General features: G+C 46.3%; 1 protein-coding gene across 1 annotated transcript in view; it reads right to left on the bottom strand.

Annotated features, from left to right (window-relative positions):
- Nucleotides 1-19,730, bottom strand: part of mycbpap (mycbp associated protein) — a 399,570-nt gene that overhangs the window by 234,968 nt on the left and 144,872 nt on the right. Inside the window, exon 14 of the mRNA XM_059949031.1 lies at nt 17,156-17,440. Within this exon, the coding sequence (XP_059805014.1) occupies nt 17,156-17,440 (285 nt within the window). The remainder of the gene's footprint in view (nt 1-17,155; nt 17,441-19,730) is intronic.

Below are 19,730 nucleotides of genomic sequence, written 5' to 3'. Positions count from 1 at the left end.
TAATATCCCCATCTGAAAAAAAGAAAAAAGAAAAAGAAAGAAGAAAGAAAGAAAGATTGCCTGGGTATCGGAAGATCTCCACATGCTCCATGGGGTTGAAAATAACTTTAATATTGTAGCGGTGTGCTACACACAGCGCTAAAATAATGACACAGAGTCAGTAAACTACAATTAAAGATGATTTTATTCGAACTTCACAGCCTTGCTTTAAAGCCTCCCTCATCCCGCCCTCCCCGGGCGCGGATGCTCCAAGGGACAAGTACTCACAAACCCCCACAGGCTTTTTCCCTTTGTTGCGGACCTGGCCTTTGTGCCTGCATGCTGGCTATTTGTGAGCCGGTTCGAGTGCGCTAGGAAGTGGGTCGCCACATAACCCCTCCCCCCAGAACCGGCGATACACCCCCCAATGTCCACAGTCTGGGCCGGACCCTGTTTGGGAGGTCGGCCTCTGCGCTGCCGTGCCAGAAACTCAACCGGTTGCATCACAGGTCCACATGGGCCGGTTTGAGTCGGTCCACCGTGAAACCCTTCTCTCTCCCCCCAGCGTCCAGCACGAACGTGGTCCCGTTGTTCTAGAGCACTGTAAATGGCCCCTCGTAGGGCCGTTGCAGCGGTGGCCGATGCCCGCCCCTTCGTACAAACACAAACTTACAGTTCTGCAGGTCTTTGGGTATGCAGGTCGGGTTCTGCCCATGCTGCGAAGTGGGTATGGGGGCCAGGTTGCCGAGCTTCTCGCGTAGTCTGCCCAGGACTGCTGCGGGTTCTTCCTCTTGCCCCCTTGGGGCTGTGATGAACTCCCTGGGGATGACCAGGGGTGCGCCGTACACCAACTCAGCCAATGAGGCGTGCAGATCGTCTTTGGGCGCCGTGCGGATGCCGAGTAGGACCCAGGGAAGCTCGTCCACCCAGTTAGCTCCTCGCAGGCGGGCCATGAGGGCCGACTTCAGGTGACGGTGGAAATGCTCCACCAGGCCGTTCGACTGTGGGTGGTAGGCAGTTGTGTGGTGCAGCTGAGTCCCCAAAAGCCTGGCCATAGCTGACCACAGACTGGAGGTGAACTGGGCGCCTCTGTCGGAGGTAATGTGGGCCGGTACACCAAAGCGAGATATCCAGGTGGCGATCAGTGCCTGGGCGCAAGATTCGGAAGTGGTGTCGGTGAGCGGGATCGCCTCTGGCCATCTTGTGAACCGGTCCACGATAGTCAGGAGGTGCCGCGCTCTGTGCGACACTGGCAGAGGGCCCACGATATCCACATGAATGTGGTCGAAACGCCAGTGGGTGGGGTGGAACTGCTGCGGCAGAGCTTTGGTGTGCCGCTGCACCTTGGCTGTTTGGCAGTGCATGCACGTTCTGGCCCATTCACTGACCTGCTTGCAGAGTCTGTGCCAAACAAACCTGCTGGAGACCATCCGGACAGTTGTCCGGATGGAGGGATGCGCCAAGTTATGAATGGAGTCGAAAACACGTCGCCGCCAAGGTGCCGGGACGACGGGACGGGGCTGGCCGGTGGCGACGTCACAGAGTAGGGTCCTCTCACCTGGGCCCACGGGGAGGTCCTGGAGCTGCAAACCAGAGATTGCGGTTCTGTAACTCGGGATCTCCTCAACCGCCTGCTGTGCCTCTGCCAGCGCCTCAAAGTCTACCCCTTGGCAAAGGGCATGAACGGTAGGGCAAGAGAGCGCATCCGCCACAACATTGTCCTTACCCGAGACCTGCCGGACATCCGTCGTGTATTCAGAGATGTAGGACAGGTGGCGTTGCTGGCGGGACGACCAGGGGTCGGACACCTTCGTGAACGTAAAGGTAAGCGGCTTGTGGTCCGTGAACGCGGTGAAGGGCCTACCTTCCAAGAAGTACCTGAAATGCCGGATTGCCAGGTATAGTGCCAACAGTTCCCGGTTGAAAGCACTGTATTTGAGCTCGGGTGGCCGCAGGTGTTTGCTGAAAAACGCCAGGGGTTGCCAGCGACCCGCGATGAGCTGCTCCAGTACCCCACCGACTGCCGTGTTAGATGCGTCCACTGTGAGGGCGGGAGGGACGTCCATTCTGGGATGCACTAGCATTGCGGTGTTTGCCAAGGCTTCCTTCGTTTGAACGAAAGCGGCGGCGGACTCCTCGTCCCAGGTAATGTCCTTGCCCCAACCTGACAGCAGGGCGAACAGGGGGCGCATGATCTGGGCAGCTGAAGGGAGGAAGCGGCGGTAGAAATTGACCATACCTACGAATTCCTGAAGGCCTTTGATCGTGGTGGGTCGGGGGAAATGGCAGACCGCATCTACCTTAGCAGGCAGAGGGGTTGCCCCGTCTTTAGTAATCCTGTGGCCCAGGAAGTCAATGGTGTCGAGCCCAAACTGGCATTTGGCGGGGTTGATTGTAAGACTGTATTCACTCAGTCGGGCATAGAGTTGACGGAGGTGGGACAGATGCTCCTGACGACTGCTGCTGGCAATGAGGATGTCTGTCGTCCAAATAGATGAATGTGAAGTCCAGGTCGCGTCCCACCGCGTCCATTAACCGCTGGAACATCTGTGCGGCATTCTTCAGGCCGGACGGCATGCGGAGGAACTTGAAAAAGCCGAACGGGGTGATGAGAGCCGTTTTGGGGATGTCGTCCGGATGCATTGGGATTTGATGGTACCCTCGGACGAGGTCTACCTTGGAGAAGATCCGTGCGCTGAGCAGGTTTGCTGCAAAGTCCTGAATGTGCGGCACAGGGTAGCGGTCCAGTGTGGTAGCCTCGTTCAGCCTGCGGTAGTCGCCGCACGGTCTCCAGCCCCCTGTCGCTTTGGGCACCATGTGCAGGGGGGAGGCCCATGGGCTGTCGGACCGCCGCATGATCCCCAATTCCTCCATCCTCTGGAACTTCTCCTTCGCCAGTCGGAGCTTGTCCGGGGGAAGCCTTTGAGCACGGGCGTGGAGGGGTCGAGTCCCTGGGTCGGGATGTGGTGCTTGTCGGGGCATGGCTGCCGTGAACTGCGGTGCCAGAACCGATGGGAAATCCGCCAGGACTCTGGTGAAGTCGTTGTCGGACAGCGTGATGGAGCCGAGGTGAGGGGCTGGCAACTGGGCTGCACCCAGGGAGAACGCCTGAAAGGTCTCGGCGTGGACTAGTCTCTGCCTCGGCAGGTCGACCAGTAGGCTGCGAGACCGCAAAAAATCCGCACCCAGAAGCGGTTGGGCTACGGCGGCCAGTGTGAAGTCCCACGTGAACTGGCTGGAGCCGAACTGCACCTGATGGGTGCCATAGGTCCTTACTGTGCTGCCATTCATGGCCCTCAGGGTGGGACCCGGTGCCCTGTTGCGAGTGTCGTAACTCGTCGGAGGTAAGACGCTGATCTCGGCACCGGTGTTGACCAAAAACCGGTGTCCCGACCACTGGTCCCACACATACAGGAGGCTATCCCGAAGGCCCCCCACCCCTGCCTCTGGGGTTAGCGGGCTCTGCGGCTGGGCCTGGACTGGTTTGCTGCTGGGAGCATGGCCTGGTGATCTGTGCGATGGACGCCCCACTCACCTTCTTGGCGTTCCACAGCAAGTCCGCCCGGGCTGCCACCTTCTGGGGGTGGCTGAAATCTGCGTCGGACAGCAGCAGGCGTATGTCCTCGGGCAGCTGCTCCAGGAATGCCTGCTCAAACATGATGCAGGGTGTGTATCCGTCGGCCAGAGACAACATCTCATTCATTAAAGCCGATGGAGGTCTGTCTCCCAAGCCATCCAGGTGCAGTAAACAGGCAGCTCACTCGCGACGTGAGAGTCCGAAAGTCCTCAGGAGCAGGGCTTTGAATTCTGTGTACTTGCCGTCCGCTGGGGGAGACTGTACGAACTCCTCAACCTGGGCCGCTGTGTCCTGGTCGAGGGAGCTCACCACGTAGTAGTAACGTGTGTCCTCTGAGGTTATCTGCCGAATGTGGAATTGGGCTTCTGCTTGCTGGAACCATAGGTGAGGTCGCAGCGCCCAGAAGCTTGGCAGTTTCAACGAAACCACATGAACAGATGCAGCGTCGGTCATCTCCTGTCCAAAAATTGTTTGGACCGTCGGGGTCACCAATTGTAGCAGTGTGCTACACACAGCACTAAAATAACGACAAGGAGTCGGTAAACTGCAATTAAAGATGATTTTATTCGAACTTCACAGCCTTGCTTTAAAGCCTCCCTCATCCCGCCCTCCCCGGGCGCGGATGCTCCAAGGGACAAGTACTCACAAACCCCCACAGGCTTTTTCCCTTTGTTGCGGACCTGGCCTTTGTGCCTGCACACTGGCTATTTGTGAGCCGGTTCGAGTGTGCTAGGAAGTGGGTCGCCACAATATATATATATATATATATATATATATATTTCTTTCCCCAAATGACTAATAACTTTATCTTCAAAGAGCTTATATACTTAATCCCATCTTTTGTAAATAAGGATGCCAAATTTTCAGAAATATATCATATTCATTTCTTAAATTATAAATTTTTCAAGTGGAATGCAGCTAAACATTTCATTATTCCAACGGTCCATAGTTAAGTATGAATCTGATTTCCAAGGAACTGCAATAGCCTTTTTGGCTACTGCCAATGCAATTTTTATAAATTTTTTCTGGTATTTGTTCAACTTAAGTTTTGGTTTTATCCCTTCAATATCACCTAATAAAAATATTGTTGGATTATGTGTAAGTTGTATTCCAATGATTTGTTCCAATAAAACACTTAAATTTATCCAGAAAGGCTGAATTTTAAAACAAGACCCAGTAGAATGTAAAAAAGTACCAATTTCTTGATTACATCGAAAACATTGATCAGATAAATTTGGATTTAGTCTATTTATTTTTTGTGGTGTAATATATAATTGATGTAAAAATTATATTGTTGTAAAAATTGATGTAAAAATTATAAGTCGGACATTTATTGTTTTTGTCATACTGTCAAGGCATAGTCTTGACCAACTTATTTCATCAATCTTAATATTCAAATCAGTTTCCCATTTTTGACTTATGAATTCCTTGTTTAATTGTCTGTTTTTGAATCAAATTGTACATACAAGAAGTAAATTTATTAATTTTTCCTTTTTGAATTAAAATTTCTATTTCATTAGGCTTCATCATTAACATTGTTTGACCCAGTTTATCTCTTAAGTAAGCCCTTAATTGGAAATAACAGAAAAAAGTGTTATTTGATATTTTATATTTACTTTTTAGTTGATCAAACATCAATTTACCTCCTTCAAAACAGTCACCTGTATATCTAATCCCTTTTTGAAACCAGTTCTATAAAAGTTGGTTATCCATTGTAAAAGGAATGAGTCTATTTTGAATTAGGGGTCTCTTTGCTAATAAAGATTTCTTTATCTCATCATCAGCATTCATCTCATTCCATAAATCAATCAAATGTTTTAGTATAAGAGATTCTTTCTTTTCCCGTATCCATCTGGATTCCCATTTATATATAAAATCTTCTGGTATATTTTCTCCTATCTTATCTAATTCTATTCTAATCCATGTTGGTTTATCTTCATCAAAAAAAATGCAATAAATGTAAGTTGATTTACTTTATAATAATTCTTAAAATTTGGGAGTTGTAATCCTCCTCGATCAAATTTACATGTCAATTTTTCCAACGATGTTCTTGACATCTTACCTTTCTAAAGAAACTTCCTCACACATTTATTCAAATCTTTCTATCTCAGCAACCTCATTTTGTGATTCTGATTGATATAATTCGGAATAAAAATTTTTAAAGGTTTCATTAATTTCTAAAGGTTTATAAGTGATTTTATTTGCACTTGTTCTAATTGCATTTATTGATTTGGAAGCCTGCTCTGTTTTCAACTGCCAAGCAAGAATCTTATGTGACCTTTCACCTAATTCATAATATCTCTGTTTATTTCTCATAATTGCTTTTTCTGTTCGGTATGTCTGGAGCATATTATATTGTAGCTTCTTTTTGTTGTCTTTGTTTTTCTTCTGTCATATATCTTTGAGATTCTTTTTCTAATTTTGTAATCTCTTTTTCTAATTGATCTATTTCTACCATATATTCCTTCTTAATTTTAGAAGTATAACTTATTATCCAGCCCCTCAAATATGCTTTCATCACTTCCCATAATATGAATTTATCTTCAACTGAATGTGAGTTTGTATCCAAAAAAAATTGAATCTGTTTTTCCACAAAGTCACAAAAATCTTGACATTTTAATAATATTAAATTAAATCTTCATCTATAAATCAGTTCCTCTTTATCCATCATTATCATTATCAAAGGGGAATGAACTGACAATATTCTTGCTTTATATTCCACACTTTTCTCTCTATCCGGAATATTCATTGATAATAAGAAAAAATCAAACCTTGAATAAGTTTTATGTCTATTTGAATAAAATGAATAATCTCTTTCTCTTGGATTAATTCTTCTCCATATATCAAACAAATTTAAATCTTGCATCAATGATAAAGTTAGCTTTACTACTTTTGATTTTGTAACAACCTTAATTGACCGATCTAGAACTGGGTCTAGACAAAAGCTAAAGTCTCCACCTATTAATATTTTATCATGTGTGTCCGCCAAATTTTAAAAAGCTTCTTGTATGAATTTTGCATCAATTTCATTTGATGCATAAACATTCATAACAGTCAATAATTCCGAAAAGATTTGACAATGTATAATCACATATCTCCCCGCTGAACCAATTAGTACATTTTTTATTTTAATTGGTAAGGTTTTATTAACCAAAATTGCAACTCACCTCACCTTTGAATTAAGTGAAGCTGTAATAACATTTCTAACCCAATTTCTCTTTAATTTCTGATGTTCTATCTCTGTTAAATGTGTTTTCTGCAAAAAGGCTATATCTACTTTCATTTTCTTAATATATGTTAAAATTCTTTTTCTTTTCACCGGTCCATTAACATTAAAACTTTAAAAATTCAATAAATTAATCATTAATTTTAACAAGGTTACTCCAGTCTATAACAATACGTAATATCTCAGCTCTCATAGTACCTTGGGGAATCTCTTTAAAATTCTCCATGTTGCTATGTGTCTCCCCCCAATCATCCAAGCAAAAAAAGAGAAAAAGAAGAAAGATAGATAGTAAAGAAAAAGATAACAAAATACCCCTCTACTAATGTTGTGAGCGACCAGAAACACAACATTACCCCCGTCTGTTTTACGGGTCATGGCAGTCGCCATGATTACACATGTGAATCCCGCAGCAATCAGTCAGAAGCTCCCCCAGCTCCCCCGTAATGAAAAAAAAGTGAAGAAAGAAAAAAAAATTAATATCCCTATTCCCTAATTAAAATATATTTGTATATTCTTCTGCTCTTTAATATCCATCAAATCCATTGCTTATCCCAATAGTCTTCATCTTTAATCCATTTCGCTTCCTTGAACTCTTTACTACGCCTAACGAACATTTGGAAGTCCTTGTACAAACTCCTCCGCTTTCCAATGTTCAGTAAAAAATCTTCTTTCTTCATCATCCAAAAGAATTATCAATGTTGCCAGGTAGCGCAGAGTAAATTGATAACCTTTTTCCCATAAGACTTTTTTCACTGGGTTAAATTCCTTCCTCCTCTTCAAAAGGTCATAACTTATATCAGATAGAAAAGAACTTTTTTCCCTTCTATCATCAATGGCCCATTTCTCTTTTTGGCACCTTGAGCAGCTGCCTTCAAAATCCTTTTTTTATCTTGATATCTTAAACATTTTATCAAGATTGATCGTGGATTTTAATCTTGTTGGGGCTTTGGTCTTAAACCTTTCGATTTCAATTAACTGACTTCCCTCTTCCATTTCCAAAGTTTCCTGGATCCATTTTTGAAAGAATTTTATTGGATCTTCTCCCTCTATACCTTCTTTAAGACCAACAATCTTAATACTATTTTGTCTGCTAAAATTTTCAAGCACATCCACTTTTTCCAACAACCGTTTTCTTTCTGATGTCCAGGTAAGGATATTATCTTCCATCTTTTCCATCCTTTCAATGGTGTCTCCCGTTTTTTCCTCCAACTTTTTAACTTTATCTGTTTTCTTCTGTTTTTCCACAACCTTATCAAGTGTGATCTTCATATTTTTAATATTGTTTTTATTTCTTCTAATACTTTTAATTCATGCATTATTTGCATCAGGGATTTTCTTTCGTCTCCAGGAAGTCTTCTACTTTTAAATTCTTCCTGTTCTTCTTCTTCTTCCTCTTTTTCTTCATCTGTGTTCTCCAGAGAGTCTGATTCTAGTTCCGTTCCACTTTCACTTTCACTCACAGCTGGAACTTGTAGTTTTCTTAGCTCCTGTTAGCGCATGCCCGCATCTCCACGCATGTGCAGTTCCTGCTGTTTCTTCTTGAAGGCTGTTGACGTTGTCGCGGTCTCCTGTTCCGCACCGACGGAGGTGATGGGTACTTTGCCGGGAGGAGATCCAACTTGAGTGCGATGCTTCATTTTAATGGTCGGCCCTCTTTCTTTGCCAACTCGCGCTGTCTTCAAAGTAGTAGTTCTCTTCTGTTTCGGTTTAGGAGGCATATCTAAAAATAGTCCCGAGTTATTTTTAAGTATTTTTTTAAAGTATTTATTAACTCTTCTTCACTTAAAACTTTATTTTACTAGTTTTTATGGGAGAGCTCAGTTTCCACGTCTCGATCCTACGTCATCACGTGACGTCCCCCCCCAGTATTCCATTCTTGACAGAGACCGACTCCTTCTTCGAGTGACTCACTGACCAACACTTCTCTTTCATCATAAAAATGATCTCAGAGTGCTTTCAAGTTCAGGGCAGCATCGTGGAACTTCATGCTAGGATCCTGTAGCCTCTTTTGAATATAGTCAACGTGAATGAGTACTTTGTTCCAAAATCCTAGCAAAATCAGAAAATCGTAACTCAACATGCGGTTGTACAGCTGCCTTGCGTCACTTCTTGTTTCACTGGTCTCCTTTTCATTGTCTATCAAGTCCTGGAGAACTTGAAGTATCTCCTCAAGGTACTTGTTGACAGGCTTCACCGCTTCTGTTTTTACACTCCACCTGGTTTTGGACTCTGACTTAACAATCACAGCCATGGCATTTTTGAGTTTTTCCCAGGACTGTGTTGAACGAGAGAAAAACACATAGAGAGCTTCGATGGTTTCAAAAATGGGACCATCATTGTATCCTGCTTGGCTGCATGTACACCCACCAAGTTGAGTGAGCGATTGTCGCAATTCACAAACACTGCCAGGTTGTTTTTCTCACTTATTCTTTGATGAACACCACTTCTGTGTCCAGCCATCACAGCAGCGTTGTCTTAGCACTGTGACCGACAACTTTGTAGCTCCATTTCATCCTTCTCTAGCTGTTTCGAGATGTCTTCAACCAAGCTCTCAGCATCCTTCTGGGTTATCTGGATAAAACCAAGGAAGGACTCTCTAACATGGACTGTTTTCCTCTTAAAATCAACTTCCACATACCTCACTACTTCTGACATCTGCTCACGGTGTGTCTGATCAGGAGTCCAGTCATAAGACCATAGTACTTGGCTTTATGAATGTTTCTCAGTAAACTCAGGTGAACAGTGGATGCCATCATGTGGATGAATTCATTCTGGACACCTGGTGAAAGATAAGACGTAGATCTATGATGACATTTCAAATGAATGAGGTGTTCTTTTATGACAGGGTCAAAGATGGCCAGTGGTTTTAGTAAGCCAAGGAAATTTCCCACATTGGAGTCATCGTCTAGCTGAAGTGACTCCCTGTGTCCTCGCAAAGCCAGGTTCTGAGGTGCAAGGAATTTTATGCAGTGAAGGATTCTCATCAAGATATCATGCCACTTCTGCTTTTCCTTCTCAATCTGTGACTGAAATACTGCATCAATGACTCCTCTGTTTCCAGCTAAATTTCTTTTCACTGTGTGAAGCATTCCTGATGACTCTGGCATTTTCATGAACACTAATCCTTTCAGGTGCTTTCCACTGGTTGAATCCACTTCCCTGCTCCAATGAGGATTGATGGTCTGACCAGGAATAGAGAAGACAACAGATACAAAATGCAGACTTTTTAGAACGGGAATAGACCAGCCATGAGTGAGTCACTTCCTCACCACGACCATTTCCTAATTTCCTCTTGAACCAAGTTTTGTTCATTGAGCAGTTATTTGTTGGTAGGAAAGGCCCCTCACTGTTCTGGAAATACTTTGAACCTAGCTTTATTATTTCTGTTCTCAACGCATCAGGCAGAATTGCGTTTCCAGTATCCTTGTCAAACTTCAGAAGTCCAATCTCATGCTGTTCAATCACATCTGGTATGATGCCATCCAATTCACTAGGTTCAGTGTCGTCAGGTTCTGTCATGGTCCTGGCTGGCATTTCCCACATTTTCCCTTTCCTCCCTAATTGGTCCTTAATCCCCACACTTGATTCCCAATTCCTCTCAATCACCAGCACCTGGTTTCCATTAGCCACCGGAGGATAAGACCCCGACAGCTCCAGTCAGCCCTTGCTGGATTGTTGGTCGACTCTCAGAAAGAGAGGAACCTTGCTCCAAGTCTTCAACCCCGTATCTCTTTGTGAATCAAGCCTCCCTAGTCCTGACTCAGCCTGGTCTCGATTCTGCGCTCGCTACGGAGATTCTCACTCCTGATCCTGCCTCCGTGTCAGAGTCCTGCACTTGGGTTTGTTTTTCTGCCACGTCCCTGATACAGAACAATCTGGCCAGCCATGAACCCAGCGGACTTGGATCCCGTGCAACAGGCCCTCACCAGCCAGGGCCAGTTGCTGGGCGCCCACGACCAACTGCTCTGGGAAGTTATGGAACACCTCCATACACTAGCTACAAGTGTGGGGAAGGTCAGTGAGCGGATGGACCGGATGTCCATCTTCCTTGGTCCGGCTCAACCCCCGAGAACTCCGGCCGACCCATCCGGGCAACCTGGACTGTCTGTGCCCCTGGAACCAGCAACAAGACCCTCTCGAGAGCCGTATGTCCCCGAACCAGAACCCTATGCCGGGGACCTCGGGAAGTGCCGGGCTTTCTTACTGCAGTGCTCTCTGGGTTTTGAGCAACAGCCACATACGTACAGCTCGGACAGATCAAAGATTGCGTACATCATGGAGCTGTTATGAGGGGATGCCTTATCATGGGCCACCGCGATCTGGGACAACCGGCCAGAGATCTGTTCCTCCTTCTCCACCTTCGTCTCCGAAATGAGGAAGGTTTTTAAACAGCCCATTCGTGGGAGGGACACCGCTAGGCGCCTTCTGACTCTCTGTCAGGGCTCGCAAAGCGTAGCGAAATACTTCGTAGCGTTCCGAACATTAGCGGCCGACTGGGTGGAATGACAAAGTACTACAGGAATTGTTTCTACGGGGTCTCTCCAACAAGGTAAAAGATGAATTAGCGACCAGGGATGACGTGAACAGCCTGGACGATTTAATCGCTCTAGCCACCAGGTTAGATAACCGAATTCGAGAACGTCGGAGAGAGAAGGCCGGTCGGCCCGCTCCTCGGGTCATCCTACGGCCCACCTTACCATCTTCGGCCAGCCTCTCTTCCCCGTCCGCTCCGAGTGTCGCCCCCACTCCAAAGGTTCTGGTGAATCAGATGACACTCCCTTCAGTTCCCCAAACCCGGATGCAGATCCCAGCTACGGTCACTTACAACTGTCCTTGCCCACCTTGACAGACTCCGGTGCTGAGGGGAATCTGATGGATGAAGATGTAGCCGCCCAGGCCGGAATCCCTCAAGAACCACTCACCACCCCCGTGGAGGCCCGGGGCCTGGACGGTAGGTTGCTGGCTCGGGTAACCCATCACACTCCGCCCTTAACACTAGTCCTGTCCAGTAACCACCAAAAGAAGGCTAGATTCAATCTAATCCACTCGCCTCAAGCCCCGGTGGTACTAGGATACCCATGGCTGGAGCATCACAATCGCCAGATCGACTGGACCGCCGGGAGGATAGCCAGGTGGAGTCCGGCATGCCACGCCCACTGTCTACGATCAGACCCACCTCCCAGGGAGGCTCCGACGACCTTGACCTCTCCCGTGTACCCGCTGAATACCACGACCTGGGACAGGTGTTCAGCAAACAAACACTTGTCCTGCCTCTGGACCGCCCTTATGATTGTGCCATTGACCTCCTCCTTGGGGCCCCGCTGCCCACCAGTCGCCTCTATAATTTATCACAACCAGAGAGGGAGGCCATGGAGAAATACCTCGCAGCGGGCCTCATCAGGCCCTCTTCCTCCCCTGTGGGCGCCGGGTTCTTCTTTGTGGAGAAGAAAGATGGATCGCTTCGTCCCTGCATCGATTATCGAGGCTTGAACAATATCACCATTAAGAACAAATACCCACCACCTCTCATTAGTTCGGCCTTCGACCCGCTACACGGAATGACCATCTTTTCCAAGCTGGACCTACGGAATGCCTACCACCTCGTTAGGATACGGGAAGGGGATGAGTGGAAGACAGCCTTTAACACCCCTCTGGGCCATTTTGAATATCTTGTAATGCTGTTTGGACTTACGAATGCCCCCGCCGTTTACCAGGCCTTCATCAATGATGTGTTAAGGGACTTCATTACCCGTTTCATGTTCGTCTATCTAGATGACATCCTGATCTTTTCCCGCAGCCTGCAAGAACATGTTTGCCGTGTCTGTAGGGTCCTTCAGAGGCTGTGGGAAACCCAACTGTTTGTGAAGGCAGAGAAATGTGAGTTTCATGTCCCTTCAGTCAGCTTCCTGGGATACATCATCGAAGACGGGCAGGCGGGAGCGGACCCAGAGGAGATCCGTGCGGTGGAGGAATGGCCTCGGCCCACGACCCGCAAGCAACTCCAGCGGTTCCTGGGGTTCGGGAACTTCTACCGCCATTTTATCAGGGACTACAGTCGGGTGGCCGCCCCCCCACCCGGTTTACCCAGAGGAGATCCATGCGGTGGAGGAATGGCCTCGGCCCACGACCCGCAAGCAACTCCAGCTGTTCCTGGAGTTCGGGAACTTCTACCGCCATTTTATCAGGGACTACAGTCGGGTGGCTGCCCCCCTCACCCGGCTTACCTCGCCCTCCAAACCCTTTTCTTGGGACGCCGAAGCGGAAGCAGCATTCACTAACCTGAAGAGACGCTTCACCACCGCCCCCATCCTGATCCACCCGGACCCGTCCCAACGATTCATCGTGGAGGTGGACGCTTCAGATTCCGGGGTAGGAGCAGTCCTGTCCCAACAGTCGGGTACGGACGAAAAGGTTCACCCCCGTGCCTTCTTCTCCCGCCGATTGTCCCCCGCGGAACGGAATTATGACGTGGGAAATCGAGAGTTATTGGCGGTCAAACTGGCGTTGGAAGAGTGGAGACACTGGCTGGAGGGGGCAAAGCATCCATTCGTCCTCTGGACAGATCACAAAATCCTGGGGTATATTCAGACCGCCAAGCTCCTGAACTCCCGCCAGGCCCATTGGGCATTATTCTTTGGGCAATTCAAGTTTACCATCACTGACCGTCCAGGGACAAGAACGGAAAGCCGGACGTGCTCTCCCGCCACTATGACCCCAGAGAGGACACCTCCAGTCCAGAAACTATCACCCCCCCCTCCCCTCCTGCGTGGAGGCTTCCCTCACCTGTAATGGAAAGCCAGACGTGCTCTCCCGCCAATATGACCCCAGGGAGGACACCTCCAGTCCAGAAACTATCACCCCCCCCTCCCCTCCTGCGTGGAGGCTTCCCTCACCTGTAATGGAAAGCCAGACGTGCTCTCCCGCCAATATGACCCCAGGGAGGACACCTCCAGTCCAGAAACTATCACCCCCCCCTCCCCTCCTGCGTGGAGGCTTCCCTCACCTGTAACGGAAAGCCAGACGTGCTCTCCCGCCAATATGACCCCAGGGAGGACACCTCCAGTCCAGAAACCATCATCCCCCCCTCCTGCGTGGAGGCTTCCCTCACCTGGGGATCGAGTCCGTGGCAAAAGAAGCCCAATGAGATGACCCGGACCCAGGTCCTCCAGTGGGGGCATGCATCTCGGTTTTCCTGCCACCCTGGAAGTAATTGAACCCTGGCACTCCTGAGAAGACATTTTTGGTGGCCCTCCATGGGGGCAGACACCCGCTCCTACATCGCGGCATGCCCCACTTGCGCCCAGGGAAAGGCCTCGCATCGGCTGCCTTCAGGATTGCTTCGCGCCCCCCCCCCCCCCCCCGTTCCTGGCCGCCATTGGTCGCACATCGCCCTGGACTTTGTTACGGGTCTGCCCAAATCCCACGGGAATATGACCATCCTCACTTTGTAGGCCTACCTAAACTCCCTTTGGCCCAAGAGGCCGCTGACCTCCTTGTCCGCCACGTCTTCCGCCTCCGTGGAATCCCCGTCGACATCGTCTCAGATCGAGTTCCCCAGTTCATCTCCAAGGTGTGGAGAGCATTCTGCCGAGCCTTGGGTGCATCAGTCAGCCTATCATCCTGTTTCCACCCCCAGACTAATGGATAGACGGAGCGGGCTAACCAAGACCTGGAAGCAACGTTGCGTTGTGTGACCGAAAACAACCCAGCCACCTGGAGTGACCAACTCCCGTGGGTCAAGTATGCCCACAACTCCCTCATGAGTTTAGCCATTGGAAAATCCCCGTTCGAGTGCTCACTGAGGTCCCAGCCCCCGTTGCTTCCCGCGCAGGAAGCAGAGGTTGCTGTACCATCCGTCCGCGATCATATTGACCAGTGCCGCAGGATTTGGGAGGAGACACGTGCAGCCCTAGCCTGTTCAACAGATCGCTACAAGAAAACAGCCGACTGACACCGGACCCTGGCACTGGAGTACCAACCTGGGCAGTTGGTATGGCTGTCCTCCAAAGACATTCCGCTCAAGAATGAGCATAGAAAACTCACTCCTCGCTTCCTAGGTCTGTTCAGGATCGAACGGTAATCAATCCTACGGTGGTTCGACTGAAGATACCAAGTTCCTTACGCATCCACCCTACCTTCCATGTTTCCCAAGTTAAACCAGTCTCAGTCAGCCCCTTGTGTCCACTGCCTGATACTCCCCCACCAGCCGGAATCATTGACAACCATCCAGCCTTCACCGTCCGACGACTATTGGTTGTGCGCCGAAGGGGCAGAGGGTTCCAGTACTTGGTGGATTGGGAAGGGTATGGGCCAGAGGAGCGTTCCTGGGTTCCCCACTCCCTTATCCTGGACCCTTCCCTCATCCAGGACTTTTATCGAGACCATCCTCATAATTCCCCTTACTCCAATTAAGCACATTTCTAACGTGTCTGTTCTTCTCTCTCTCCATTGCTATTGTAAAGGAGATAGAATTGTGATCACTATCTCCAAAATGCTCTCCCACTGAGAGATCTGACACCTGACCAGGTTCATTTCCCAATACCAAATCAAGTACAGCCTCCCTTGTAGTTTATCAAGAAACCTTCCAGAATACATCTATCAAACTCCACCGCATCTAAATCCCTCGCTCTAGGGAGATGCTAATCGATATTTGGGAAATTACAATCTCCCACCACAACAACCCTGTTATTATTACATCTTTCCAGAATCTGTCTCCCTATCTGCTCCACAATGTCCCTGTTACTACTGGGTGGTCTATAAAAAAACACCCAGTTGAGTTATTGACCTCTTCCTGTTCCTAACTTCCACCCACAGAGACTCTGTAGACAATCCCTCCATGTCTTCCTCCTTTTCTGCAGCCGTGACACTATCTCTGATCAGCAGTGCCATGCTCCCACCTCTTTTGCCTCCCTCCCTGTCCTTTCTGAAACTTTGTATGGGACCTTAGTCACTTGATGACACATATATAAATCTGAGTGTCATTTGTATAATTAAGGTAAGATATTTTGTTACTTACCATGATTTGAGCTAGGACTATGTAAATGTCAAACAGGAGAGGCCCTCGTATGGACCCTCGAGGCACTCTACTTGTCATTTTTGTCTGTCAGATATGTAGCTATACAAAATAGTCCCTGTCCTGTAAATACGATTTAAACCACTTAAGGACTGTACCGGTTAAGTCCCACTCAGTTTTCCAGTCTGTGCTAATATGCCATGGTCAGCTGTCTCAAAAGCAGCACTAAGATCCAGTAAAACCAAAACTAAAATTTTACCATCGTCATGGTTTAAGCGGATGCCATTTAAAACCTGGACCAGAGCCGTCTGAATGCTGTGGTGTTGTCGAAATCCAGGCTGGAAATTATCCATTCAGTTGCTGATAAACAGCAGCTCAGTGATTTGACTTAAACATGATAAGTTTGATATAGGCCTGCAGTTATTAATTACTGAGGTATCTAAGTTGCTCTTTTTTAAAAGAGGCTCAATAATTGCAGTTTTCAGGCCCTTTGAGAAGTAGCCTGATAAAAGTGTTTTGACTATTTGTAGAATGTTTGCTGCCATTCAACTAAAAACATTTAAAAAAAAAGGTTGTAGGTAAAATGTCAAGGGAACAGGAGGAGGATTTCAGGTGTAGCACAACTTCCTCTAGAGTTTTATAGTCAATAGATTTAAATTGTGTCATCTTAGCTAAATTAGTTCTAAGTGAACGGTAGGATGACATTAACTTCTGACTTGATGCTGGCACAGAGAGCATGTCTAGTCTTCTGAATTTTGCCAGTAAAAAATGCAAGATCACTACATGACTTTGTAGATAGAAGTTCAGGTGCTACTGATACAGGAGAATGTGTGTACTTAACAACTGTAGCAAATAAGGCATGTGCATTATTGCTGTTCTTAATAATATCAGAGAAGGACTGTGGCATAATGCTTACAGCAGCTTCCACTGCTTTTTGGTGTCTGGGCTCACACAAGGCATAATGCTTAAAGCAGCCTCCATTGCTTTGAAGGGGGAAAGATGAAAATATAATATTGTAAAACCATTCAGAGACTACAGACTGCTCATAAATCATGACTGTGGGAACCTAGGATAAAGCATTGGCTGAGAATCTCTTGTAATTCATGAGCAATACCAGCAAAATGCTGCTGAACTGCCATAAAGTCCCAATAATCTGTGGAGCCTAACCATCATCACCACCCCCTTTCCTCTTTTGGCCTATAATACCAAAACCTCAGGGCAAGCAAATCTCAACTACCACTTTCACAGAATAAATCAGAAGAGCTTGCATAACATTCCTAATCTCTGTATAGAAGGTTATATCATATTGTACTTAAATCAAAATCATTGCTTATTCACAATAATGACAAAAAAATTGTACCTGTCTAAAAGAAGTAACAGATAGATCCCACTGGGGTTCTGACTCAACAGTTTGAACTTTGAATGGTGAATCTTCATCAGGGGCCTTAACATTCTCCGCAGGTTCTGAATGCTGAAAACTTGTGCTGGGGAAATAGATTGCATCCTTGGAGGGTTCCTTGATAGGAAGAACATTCACATATCCATGCCGGCTTTCACCTTCGGCTTCTTCTTCACCCTTACTTTTCACAAAACACTCGTTCCATAATTCCTTAAGACTTTGTACTATTTCATACCTGTAGTGCAGCTACAGAGGAGAAAATAATAATTAATTATCAGCTCAATTCCCCAGCAACTACCCGTGTGCAGTGATAGTCGCAGAATGAGCGAAGCTAGTTATTGTCATGATGAACTTTTACATATTATTTCCCTTATTGCTCCTCTTTCCTATGTGTACTACCTTTGGTGCTATACATGAATGAATACTGGGTGCATCTTGTTATTGACAGATATCAAATAAACGCAGTGTAACAAAGGGCAGGGATATAAACTGTGCAATTCTAGCAGGAATTCTCTTTCAACACTCAGCTATCCCTTTGACAGTTTAGTAAAAACTGCTGGAGAATCAAAATCAACTTAAAGCCTGTCTCTACTGTGCTCATCTTCTACTGTTTAGTTCCCATTTACTCCATGAACAGAAGGAAGCCATTCAGCCTATCAGGTCTATTGCTGGTTTATTACCCCTCTTAACCCCATTCTCCTGCCTTCTCCCCATGACCCTTGACACCCTTACTAATCAAGAATCTATCAACCTCTGACTATACCCAGCAACTTGGCCTCCACAGCCATCTGCAGCAATGAATTCAACAGATTCACCAATAAAGGAATTCCTACTCATCTCTGTTCTAAAGGGACAGGACATCCTTCTAATCTGAGGCTGTGCACTTTGATTCTAGACTTCCCCAACATAGGAAACATCCTCTCCACATCCACTTTGTCTAGGTCTTTCAAATTTAATCGGTTTCAATGAGGATTCCTGCCACACCAGTCTTCTGAGCTCCAGTGAGTACAGGCCCAGAGCCATCAAACACTCCTCATATATTAATATATTATATATTAATATATTATATATTTTTATATCATTGATTTTTTTTATTGAAGTTCATCATCAAACAAACATTTCCATAAGATGTATTTCAGACATTGTACATATATATCATATAATCATATATATCACAAATCTCCACAAAGTATTTATCTGAGGTACACACTTATAGAAAAGAGTGGAAAGAAAAAACAAGCAAAAGGAAAGAACTATTTACAAGTAGGGAGTGATCTTTTTTTACAACAGATTCATTGATTTGTGAGAATAAAATCAGGCCAATGAGGCATTATGTAGTTAAACCATTTTTCCCAGTATGAATCAAATTGTTCCAAATTGGATAAAATTCTCTTACATTTGATTGAATTTAATAGCCCATTGACATTAAAAGAAATGAATTTTACCTTGTCCTTAGCCATCTATATTTATCTGTCAAAGTATCATTGAAATTAGAATAAAACTTAATCGATCTACTCCCTGAACAAATAAGAACCAAGAAACGCAAATAATAACAAAAATGGCAACAAACGTGTGATTCCATGGCTGAGGTCTCTAGTAGATGACCCTGCGTTGAGTTAGAGGAAATGTCTAGCTGTGGGGGATAACCCCTCCTACTTGTGAGTTGAGGGCCCCCATTGCAGTATTCATAAAAGTCAGTGAACAAATCCATTACACAGAAAAGATTTCCCTGTGTACTCTTCCTATATATATACACACACACACACACACACACACACTCATTTTGGTGGGGAAAAAGGAGTAAGTGAGCGAATAAAGAATAACAACTAAGTAATATAAAATCCACATTATAATATGTATTTCTCGAGATAGGTATATCACCGTCTACTTTTGCTTCCGTTTAGCTTCTCAACATTTTTAAAGTTAGCCAAACCTTATGGCTCTTCTGAAGGGGGAGAGGACTGTCTTTGGGAAACTCCCGGCCTCTTTCTGATATATTTCTCTCAGCCTCCTCCCGTCTCCTGCCTTCTCGATTCTCACACTATTTCCCAAGTGGAACAGGATAATTCCTCAGTCAGGCTTTCCCTTGTTTTGGTCACGTTGATGGGCAACCCTCTGGCCTTCGTGTCTGTAGTCGCCTCTTCCACTGTCTGGTACAACCACGTCCTGTTGTCATAAAACACTTGAAGTTTAGCAGCGTATGGAGTTTGAAATCTAATCCTTTTTTGCTTTAGTACTCGCTTTACTTCAGAGAATTCTTTGTGTTTCTGCAGGACCGCGGGGGGGGGGGTAATCTTGGTTGAAATATATTAATTTATCATCTAAAAACACTCTCTCTTCTTACCCCAGGCCCTTCGTTGAATCTCCACCTTGGTGCTGTACCGAAGGAATTTAATTATTATTGAGCGTGGCTTTCTATCCTGGGTAGGTTTCGGGACTAATGCGTGGTGGGCTCTTTCGACTTCCAGCTTCGTAGCCGAGGGAATATCGAGCGCATCCCACAGTAACTTTCCGACAAACTCCGTCATAGACGAGC

This window comes from Hypanus sabinus, chromosome 23, assembly GCF_030144855.1.
Source record: "Hypanus sabinus isolate sHypSab1 chromosome 23, sHypSab1.hap1, whole genome shotgun sequence".
Classification (NCBI taxonomy): Eukaryota; Metazoa; Chordata; class Chondrichthyes; order Myliobatiformes; family Dasyatidae; genus Hypanus; species Hypanus sabinus.
This window is presented reverse-complemented; position numbering and strand designations above follow the sequence as displayed.